Source organism: Clarias gariepinus, chromosome 27, assembly GCF_024256425.1.
Source record: "Clarias gariepinus isolate MV-2021 ecotype Netherlands chromosome 27, CGAR_prim_01v2, whole genome shotgun sequence".
In the NCBI taxonomy this organism is placed as follows: domain Eukaryota; kingdom Metazoa; phylum Chordata; class Actinopteri; order Siluriformes; family Clariidae; genus Clarias; species Clarias gariepinus.
This window is the reverse complement of record NC_071126.1, coordinates 1721373-1732025: the sequence shown is the minus strand read 5'-3', so window position 1 is coordinate 1732025 and position 10653 is coordinate 1721373. Positions and strand designations below refer to the sequence as shown.

The 10653-nt window shown below is 39.0% G+C and overlaps 2 protein-coding genes across 2 annotated transcripts; one reads left to right on the top strand and one right to left on the bottom strand.

The window, feature by feature from the left end:
• The first annotated feature begins 839 nt into the window (after positions 1-839).
• On the top strand, positions 840-5627 carry srd5a3 (steroid 5 alpha-reductase 3). Its single transcript, XM_053488582.1, has 5 exons — positions 840-1058; positions 1139-1290; positions 3726-3917; positions 4285-4410; positions 4626-5627. The coding sequence occupies exons 1-5, from the start codon at positions 856-858 to the stop codon at positions 4883-4885; spliced, it is 933 nt and encodes a 310-aa protein (XP_053344557.1). The 5' UTR covers positions 840-855; the 3' UTR covers positions 4886-5627.
• A 4212-nt stretch (positions 5628-9839) lies between these two features.
• Positions 9840-10598, bottom strand: LOC128514628 (axonemal dynein light intermediate polypeptide 1-like). Its single transcript, XM_053488420.1, has one exon. It carries the CDS (start codon positions 10596-10598, stop codon positions 9840-9842), a length of 759 nt encoding a protein of 252 aa, XP_053344395.1.
• Between the last annotated feature and the right edge of the window lie 55 nt (positions 10599-10653).

The window sequence follows — 10653 nt, the reverse complement described above, 5'->3', positions numbered from 1 at the left end:
GCATATACATTCATAAATGTCATTATTCTTACCACTCACTCATCGTCCTTACGAGGACACGGCCGGGGTACACCCTGGATGGGTTGCCAAGCCATTGCACTCATTCACACACTAGTGGCAATTTGGAAACGCCAATTGGCCTAATCTGCATGTCAAGCACAGGGAGAACATGCAAACTCCATGTACACAGACCCACTGCAGGAATCGAACCTAGTCCCTGGAGGTGCAAGGCGACAGTGCTAACCACTAAGCCAGTGTGCTGCAATTTCATATGACATACGCTAACGTTACACATTTTAAACTTAAAACTATTTGCAACACTTTTGAGTGCCTGTGCATGAACCTTTAAGATGTGTTCATACCCCAGTATTTAAAACTGATCTTCCTGTCCAATTTTTAAGGTATTGAAATGGAGCATTGCAGTTAAAAGCGCTAAGCCTTCTGCATTCCCCGCATGAGAAACTGTGTTCGACTCAACCCGGGACTTTTGATTGTGCGGAATAACAACACGGTTATGAGAGTGAAAATGCACTTATCACAACATTTCTAATACAAGTGCTTATACCATTAAGGTTTTCTCAGAATGGCAAACTATTTCTACTAAAGATGTCCAAATGTCCCAGTTACCTTTACAATATATATATATATATATATATATATTCTCACTTCTGTGACAGAAGTACATTTATTTCCAACAGATCAGAATTCTATTTTACACACCCTAAGAACAAACTAAACAATTAGCATACACAACTTCGACCATGACATTAGCGCGGAACCATTTCCCCGGAACCCTCAATCACAGCTGCGTGTTTTCCGCCGGAATGTTGCAGCGACGGACCCGGTCGTGTTGCTATGATGCGTGTTGCACTTCAGACAGTGGACGTTGCGTGGTTACTGTTAGCGTGTGTGTTTCTCATAGCTTTCTGTATCTGTAAATTCTCTCTCAAATTCCCCGGGGACTTCGAGGACATCTTCCAGGCTTTTATTCGATACGGAAAGACTAAAACACAGCTCCCGGAGCTCAGACACGTCCCCTTGGGTTGTGTCCCTAAAAGGTGCTGAGATGTTCCCCCTCACTGATGATGTCTGTACCTCTCTGAACATTATAACTTATCAACTAACTTCTCCTCTGTAGATGGTTCTGGCATTTCTATGCGGTGTCAGTGCTGTGGAATGGACTCCTCCTCGGTTTGTCTCTGCGCTCTGTGTTCCTCCAGGAGCAGCTCCCTGACTTCCTGACAGATCTTCTCAGGGTTTTGACTGAACAACCAAAAGCTTCTTGGAGTGGTAATGCACATACTGTCAGGATCATACAGATCATCAGTTTCTATGGAAATAAAGGGAAGGTTTTGTCTGTACAATGGTCAGAACCTATATTGGAGGACCAGAAACCAAATCTCTATATGTCTGTCTGTATGTGCAGCATGTCTGTCTGACTGTATGTCTGTGATTATGCATGTCTTTCTCTATGCTTGTCTGTATGTCTGACTGTGTCTGTATGTATGCATATGTTTGTATGTCTGTCTCTCTCTCTGTATGTTTGTGCGTCACTCTGTATGTCTCTCTCTCTCTGTATGTTTGTGCGTCACTCTGTATGTCTCTCTCTCTTTCTGTACGTCTGTGCGTCACTCTGTATGTCTCTCTCTCTCTCTTTCTCTGTATGCCTGTGCGTCATTCTGTATGTCTCTTTCTCTGTATGTTTGTGCGTCACTCTGTATGTCTCTCTCTCTCTCTCTTTCTGTATGTCTGTGCGTCACTCTGTATGTCTCTCTCTCTCTCTCTTTCTGTATGTCTGTACGTCACTCTGTATATCTCTCTCTCTGTATGTTTGTATGTGGGTCAATGACGTGACGCCCCCTTTTTCTGTCCGGGTTAATTTTATTTTGCAGAAAAAACTAAAAAAAAAAAAAAATTTCTCATCTACTTGTTATACCTTCTTTACCTACTAAACCACTCTAACTTCTCCAAATTTTTAAGTTTTTCATCATTTTTCTGCTACCCGAAGTGCCAAACCACCAATTGGGGCGACCGTCCGGCCTTGACTTTAGTTAGGACAACTGGTTTAAAAACACTTTAAATCAACTTAAATATATCCCTTTTCCTAGTTGGCATAATTTTAAACATGTTTTACATCCATTGACAAAACTATAAAGCATTTGCTCATATATTTTTATCATGATATACAAACGAATGTTGTCCGAATTATGTTGATTCTATCCATTTCATCCGGGGCGACCATCAACAAACCACAATTTTGGGACCTTTATTTTAAAAAACATCTCAAGGATGGGATACTCATCCGCCAGACACAAGTGAAGACCCCCTGGAAACAACTGTATAGTAAATCAGTCTCTCTCATATAGTAAGAAAAAGCTGCTTTTTTAACGGCTGTGATGTCGTAGTCACTTTTGGTCATCATGTGGGGCGACCACCCAAAAACTGTGAATTATAATCTTTTTCCACAAATCTATATTTTGATGATAAATTTGATAGTGCTTTGTCAATAGAAGAAGCTAGTTTGGTTTCTGAGGCTAACCGTTAGCCTGTTATACTTGAGTAAACTTGAAAACCTCATTTGGGGCGGCCGAGTATCATGTGGGGCGACCACTGCTGAGTGTTTTAAATGATAGATATATGTCCCATATTTGTAGTTTTCATATTCTATACATCAATTATATACATAGAGTTAATTGTTTAAGTATAATTATTTGTATATTTTATCTTTTTTTTTTTTCTAAATTCAGCCATTTTCCATTCCTTTTATAGGGATAAACATTTATTTTAACTGGATAATGAAGGAGACTCTGATATTATAGAATAAACTTGTGAAATAATGGTTTTCATAAAATGAAAGGGCACTTAAGTTTATCTTTCTTCATCAGTTTATCTACTTACTGATATGAGTTCAACTAGTCTTAATGATACATAAAAATGTGAATTCTGAGATATATTACGGTCGCCCCAGATGACTTTTTTAAGGCTATGTTTTATAACTTAAGTGTAAAAACATTAAAATGACAATTTTTTTACTTTTCTTTATAAAGGCATGTGTACACAACATTCCAAATGTTTAGAAAATGGCCAAACATATCCATATTTTTGGTATTTTAAAATTGGCCTATTAAAAAGTCTTATCCGTCAATGACCCATGTATGCATTTCTGTCTGTATATATGTCTGTCTGCATGTCTGTCTGCATTTAAGTCTCTGTCTGTCTCTCCATATGTCTGTCTCTGTATGTCTTTCTGTCAGTATTTTTGTCTGTCTGTCTCTCTGTCTGTATGTCTGTGTGTCTCTGTATGTCTGTCTGTCAGTATGTCTGTCTCTCTGTATGTATGTCTGCCTGTCTGTCTGTCTATGTTTTTGTCACAGCATCATGCAAATTTGTCTGGACAGAATGTAACAAAACTTTCACAGTACTTAGGTTACTAATAGATATAAATTAGAAAAGCTACGTTGAATATTTTCACGGCTGAAATAACAGCACTGAAGGTGGGTGTAAGTGGATTTTAACACGCTTGAGTCGTTTTATGACAAAACTTTGTTTATCCATTCTACTTTTTCAACATCTTTGTTGCAGGCAGACATGTATATGGTCTTCAACCTGAAATAATAATATCACTAATTAACATTGTAACTATTACTACAAACTTCTTTTCTATCAACAATGGGTACTTCGGCTAGTGAAAATATATAAGCACGCCCCGTCTTTCTTGTGTGCAGAACTGAAGCTGACAGTCTTGGTGTTGCAGGCTCTCCTGTGGGTCCATTCCCTCAGGCGCTTGCTGGAGTGTCTCTTCGTCAGTGTTTTCTCTAATGGCATGATCAACATTGTTCAGTACGCATTTGGCTTGAGTTATTACATCCTACTGGGGTTGACCGTGCTGTCTGTAAACGCCACACTACCTACAGAAGGTGAGAATCGCGTTTTGATAAAAAAAAAAACTGTAGTTTAGCCCCTGTGATCTTTTACTTGTTCTCCGGTAACCTGGAGTGAGTCACTGGCCACATCATACACAATACACCTTGCTAGGACTGAGTTGGACCATATTTGCTTTCAGAACTTTTTCAATTCAACAAGGTGCGAGAACATTCCTTAGAGATTTCAGTCTATATCGACATGATACGAGGGGGTGTCAAAAAGTTTAGAGACTACTTTTGTAACACACCAACAGATGCCATGTGGCTGATTAGATATTTGCCATAACAAGCAGTTGAACAGGTATACCTAATAAAGTGTCCAGTGAGTGTATATGAAGTTTTTTCTCTCTTTTTCTCACAGCATCCTCTGTTCTGAGCTTCTCACAGTTGATATGGCACACATCAGGAGTTCTGCTGTTCCTCTGGGCATCGTGGCTTCAGCACTGCTCGCTCTCACTGCTAGCCAGCCTGCGCACCAACAGCTCAGGTAACCACTAACGACTTCCTAGGAAGGATTAATAAGGATGAACTGAAATATAACTGGTATTATTATATTTCTCCATGAATTCATTGGAGTTCTATGCTATGAATTATCACTGCATGCCATTGGAGACATGAAGAGCACCCTGTATTCATAATCATCTTAATAAGTAACTTTAAATAGACATTATTCACCACTAGGTTCTCGTTATCGTCCTGCAGGTCGGGTAGAGACACTCACCCATAGGATGCCACGTGGAGGCTGGTTTGAGCTGGTGTCATGTCCTCACTACCTGGCTGAGCTGATGATCTACATGGCCCTGAGCGTGTGCTGCAGCTGTGTCTCTTTCACGTGGTGGCTGGTGGTGCTCTACGTCCTCTGTAACCAAGCTCTGGCAGCTCATCTCTGTCACGAGTACTACAGAAGCACTTTTAAATCTTATCCGTCTGGGCGCAAAGCTTTCATCCCATTCTTACTCTAATGGGCTTTTTATAAATATGTTGCAATACGAAGAGCAGGTTATAATGAATCTACACCTCGCCATGGAGCAAACACATAATTTAACTAATGTTTCATCATCAGTTGCTTACTCTGTTGTATGAAAACACTGAACCTTATTACCCAGTGGTCAACAACTTAGCAACACCCTAGCAACCACCTGGAATACTACAACACCTGTCCAGCAACGGCCTAGCAACTAACTGAAACACAATGGCAACCAATTAGGAACCACATAAAATCTCATCATAAGCACCTAGTCACACGCTAGAAACCATGGTAACTCTCCAACAACAAGATACCAGAACAACCACATAAAATTCTCCAATACAATAGAAACTATATGAAATATCATAGCAACACCCTCAAACCAATTAGGATACCAGAGCAGCTGCATAGCAACACAACTGCAAAGGCATAACAGCCTAGAAACCAACTCAAATCACGTAACAAATTCCACATAGCAGCTTCCCAGCACCCACCTGGCACCTGGCTAGCAACATGACAGAAACACCCTAGCCACCACCCGGAATGCAACAATCACCACCAAATAACCTTTACATAGAAGACACATAGGAAACCTCTAGCAACCTCTTAAGACTGCTACCTGATCACTTTTTCCCCTGAAAGTTTTAGTTCTTGAATCCAAATTTACTTGGATTTTATTGATTGTTCTTGATCTTCCTGATTCTACAGGAAGAAAATAAATCCTTCAAAACCATTGAGCCTGCATTACTTCAAAAATCTTTTACTGTTTGTCTAAAATCTAAAAATAATTAACATTAGGAAAAAATTAATAACTGTGCAAGTATGTGCATACAAGTAAGCACTTACATATTGACGTGTAAGTATACTAGTAAATGTTTTAAAAATTACAATTAATCATTTTTTTCATAACTGTCAGAATTTCCTACCAGTTGCAAAAACAAATACCTGCCTATGTTTTATCAAAATGTACTACCTACTTTGAAATGGATGTAACACTGCAAAAAACAAACAACAACAAAAAACAGGTAGCAGTTTCTGACGCATTGTTTATTAGGTTGTCAGAATGTAATCTCTATAGTTTTAGCACAGGTAGCTGTTTCTGATAAGAGAATCTAAAAAACATTTTCAGTTTTGACATCAAAACATCATGTATTCTGTTCTAAAGTGGTTCTAGAGTATGTAGGGTTACCACCCAATTTCCCGGAACTTTACATTCATACAATGTTTAGAGAATAGCGCAAGACATTTTTTATAATAATAAAAATAACAACAACAATACAATTTATTCCTATAGCCATCTTCTAGTCACACAAGGCCTGAGTCTAAAATGGAAAAAGTCAATAATAAATAAAATCAAGTAGTAATTAACAATAAAACAATGTTAGATAAAACAACTGTCAAAAACACACAAAAGTTTGAGTGCAGCAGTATTTCATGTGGGATGAGTGCTTTGGTATAACTGGGACTTCAGTGATGATGTGAATGTTATTGGAGAGTCTATATTATGTAGGCTTTCTGGAAGGGAATTTTGGATTAGCAGTGCTCTTTAGCCAATAATGGTCAAGCAGGCAGAGGGTGTTCATCTGTCAAGTATACTGTTTGAGAGCACAATGTCTAGCACTAGAAAAAAAAAGGGACGCAAAGATAAATTAAGTTACCTCAAATAGGGAGTGGTCATAAATGTGTTGTTCAGAAATATATTTGTATCATAGTTGTTGAGATGGCTCACACTTCAATCATGGGATCTTTCTCGTACTATTTAATTAAAATATTAACAATTAACATTTAAACAATTAAAATGTTCGTAAATATTACTCAAAGCATGATAACTTTATAGCACTCCTAACCATGCATGCTGTGAGGTAAAGCCATCATTTGGTTATATCCAAGCATAAGATAGTAAAAAATATGTAATGATTTGTTCAAATTTTTCAATCCCATGATTCTATGATGTGACAAAGAGATGAAATAGGCAAACTGGTAAAAAGTGGCAGAAAAACAGGTCAGAAGTGCACTTTTGATTTGCACCTAAACCTACATCTCTTTTGATTTGCTGGCAAAACAGGAACATACTGTATGGCTTTTTTGCTGTTGTACTGCTGTGCAGGAGTGAACGTGTTACATCATTTTAATTTGTAACTGTGAGCTTGAATGGATGGCCCATTGGTAATTTGTATGAAAGAAGGGAGTTTTCTGGAAATCTCAAGGGCCAGTATTGGAACATTATCAGCAAAAAGGTTTAACATTCAACAGTGTTGGTAAAACAGTGACATGTTTATTAATGAGCTGCAGTCTAAAGATTAAACACCAAGGACTGCTATCCAAAGATGTTGTGGCATGACGATGCATGACCACACACTTCTGCTCACACTGTCCACACTTCCACATCCTCCCTATACTCCTGGGCCCGTATTCACAAAGCTTCTTGGAATTCTCTGAAAAAGCTTCTATCTTAGCTTAAAAAGTTCTAGCTGGGACTCCTAGACTAAGAGTGAAGTCCTAGTCCTAGACTAGGAAACTTCTCAGAGCAACCCTGAGTAAAGAAAGTACAAAAACCTTAATCTCAGGAGGTGTGGTTGACCCCGTTGCTAGGGATGTTGTAGCATTTTAAGGACTGTGACTGGTTGATAAAAATTAACCTCTGACCTCTGTAGAGGTCTTAAAATGTGCTCTTTGTGAAAATAGAATACATGATAATAGAATAGACAGTGAAATCATAATGTTCATATATGAAGAAATTGTATAATTATGAATGCAGGCTACTTCATGCAACATTTCTGCCGAAGGCTAAATATCTTAAAGATAATTAAACAGCCATATGTTGAATATGTGTCTACTTTTGAAGCAACTAAATTCCACGCAGTAGTTACTATATTTAAGTTCTTACATTTATTTACTAAACTGATTTTATTACTTGTAACCCATTTGGATTGACTGGTCTGCCAAATGCCTAAATGTAAATGGAGCAAAATGGATCAGATTTTACCAATTTACATGATTGCAGGACAGTCTGTTTAAGTTGTACTTTTGGATGGTAGCCAACAATCCAAGAGAGATGGAAGGGAGTAAAACAAAGAGCTGTTTTTAGGTCTAAGATGTTTCATCAATCATTTTTTTATCTTTACTAAGATTTAGCCCTAAATTTAAGCGGAAATTCTAAGAAAATGTCATAATTTGACAAACACAAGCTCTTTTACAGAGGTTTATTAAACTATTTTCATGAACTACATTCATGATCAGTGGCTTATTCATGATATATGCGAAAACTGTTTCTATGTCTTTCTCGACTGCCAGAGCTCCTGGAAGGAGGACTGAGATCACACAGCTCCTGGCTGGGGGACGAAAACTCAGAGTTTTAGGTAGGGGTACGGTACGATAACAAAGAGTTCCAAGTTGGGGGGCGATAACTCAGAGCTTCCCTGCATCTCCACAACTTTGCCTCATCAGTACACTCGTCAGCTGCCTGCCCAACTCTGCCAGCTCTTTCTCCTAGATATGTCCAAACTTGAGGGTGCTTCGACGGCCTGTAGAGAGGGCAAAAAATAGATTTAGTTATGAGTCTTGTTTTTTAAGATTTTGGAGGCATTTGAGGCGGAAAAAATTTGTGCTAAGTTTGTTTAAAAATAATAATTATGATGGATGACAGAAATACATGCTTAATGCTGCTTAGTAACAATGCAGCTTTTTGTTTAATTTTATTTTAAGTTAAATGTTAAACTTTTGTATTTGAAGTTAGTTTGTATTGTTTAAATGCGTGCTTGGTTTTTAAGTTAGAAAACTAATGTTATAAGGAACGGCAAACATTTAATTACTCACATTCAATGCACTTTTCAAGGTCTTAAAATTGAAACAAAATCGTGAAAAAATATAATTTCAAATTGGTACATTTATAAAATTGTAATACTTACAGAATTGCAATACAGTCGACTCCTGAAACCCACGGGGGTTATGTGCCTAAAACACCTGCGAATTGTGAAAAACCACAAATTTTGGATGTGGTCAAAAAAATGCCTATTTTTTAGTTTAAAAGCTAAATATGCCCCCAAAACACTTTAATTTCATTTTAAACTCAGCTTAATACATTACCCTTAAAAAGAAGAATGTAAAGCTAAACACATATACTGTACAGTACTGTTCTGCTATCTATCCTGCAGTGCTAGAATGTAAAATACCGATGTTGCCCCTTTACTCTAACTCATGCAAGCACTTGTTTTTGGTATGCGCTGTCGTTTCCTTTGGTACGGGTAGGGTAAATACAGTAATCATTTACCATCCCCAAAATTAATAAATTATTAAAAAATGCTTGGTGGTTTTCCTCTGGGTACTCCAGTTTCCTCCCACATTCCAAAGATATGTAGGTAAGGTTAACTGACGTTACCAAATTGTGTGTGTGTGTGTGTGTGTGTGTGTGTGTGTAATGCGAGGGATTGGCACCCTGTCCATGGTGTACCCTGCCTCGTGCCCTAAGCCTCCTGGGATAGACTCCAGGTCCCCGTGACCCTGAATACAGGATAAAGCGGTATAGACGATGGGTGAGTGAGTGAGAGTGAGTGTTTAGAGGTTCCCATCCATAACAGCCTGTTCTAGTTCTTTTGTGTTGGTCAGTTCTTTACTTAATAGTGCAGCACATCATAGTTTCCTCTGTTTCACCTCTAGAAGCTGACCTCAGAGTTTAACTAGCTGTTGCTTCTTGGCTTCCAGTTCCTTTATTAATTTTCTTAAATTCCCTATTTTAATCTCTTTCATTTTAGCTTCAGTTTGAAACTGGATAAAATACTCAGCCAGTGCATTTTTTTTCCTGCCTCCTCACCTATTGCAAACCGTCTAATTATATTTTGATATTGTTTCACATGTAATGTCCAAATAAAAATCAAAGCTTTACCCAAATGTGAATTTGTCCAGGACATTTACTTTGATGTCTGAGTCTCTTTCCCAAATATTCTGAAGCATCATTTAATAACGGCATACAACTGGTCCTTCAGGTTCTTGTTGGTTTGCTGGAGAGCCTGAATCTCCTCAGTGTGTTTCTTCTCTTCCAACATTCGCCGTTCATTTTCTCTTATTTCAATCTCCTCACATTGCGAGTTCAGGTCGTCGACCTGTCTCTGCAGTTCCCTGGTCTCATTCTCCAAGTCTGCAATCTTTTTATCCATGTCCTCCTTGTCCCTCTCGGCCTGCAGAGCTTTCCTCAGGCCGTAGGCCACACTACTCTCGTATAGGGTCTGATGGGCAGCGAGGGTCATGCGGATCTCATCTCTTATTTTTAAAAGCAGCACTCCTCTCTCAGCACAGTTGATGGTAATTTGTCTAATCAGCTCGTCGAAGCACTGTGTGTAGAGCTCTCTGCGGGCAGGGCAGATGCCCGTGTCTCTGGCCTGTTCCTGCCTCAGTTTGAGATCCAGTTCCTCTTGCAGGTGAATGACGTCGGCTCGGGTGCTTGGCATGCTGGACACACGCTGTACCCACAGTTTATTATTCTCCGTCCATACCCTCGGCGGTATGATGGCATCAAGAATCTCTTCTGTCTGCTGTTCAGGGGCATCAGTGGTGGGGCTTTTGAGTTTGCGCGGAGGTGGACTTGGAGCAGAGAAGGCAGTCTGTGAGGGACCTGCCTTTACCGGCAGCACCTTCGGTATGTTCTTCTCTGTGTATTTGGACACCAGTACCGGGTTGTCATACTTCAGCAACGTCTCAGTGGGAGCAATCATGGTCAACGTTGTGCATTAAATCTTTAGTGTAAATACAATTAGTATGAGGAAAGAC

Excerpts from the sequence above, each read along its gene's own strand:
- srd5a3 (XM_053488582.1), top strand. The coding sequence starts at position 856 with ATGATGCGTGTTGCACTTCAGACAGTGGACGTTGCGTGGTTACTGTTA. Across the intron at positions 1,059-1,138 it reads TTGGGTTGTGTCCCTAAAAG|ATGGTTCTGGCATTTCTATG; the intron begins GTGCTGAGATGT and ends TCTCCTCTGTAG. Across the intron at positions 1,291-3,725 it reads ACCAAAAGCTTCTTGGAGTG|AACTGAAGCTGACAGTCTTG; the intron begins GTAATGCACATA and ends TCTTGTGTGCAG.
- LOC128514628 (XM_053488420.1), bottom strand. The coding sequence starts at position 10,598 with ATGATTGCTCCCACTGAGACGTTGCTGAAGTATGACAACCCGGTACTG.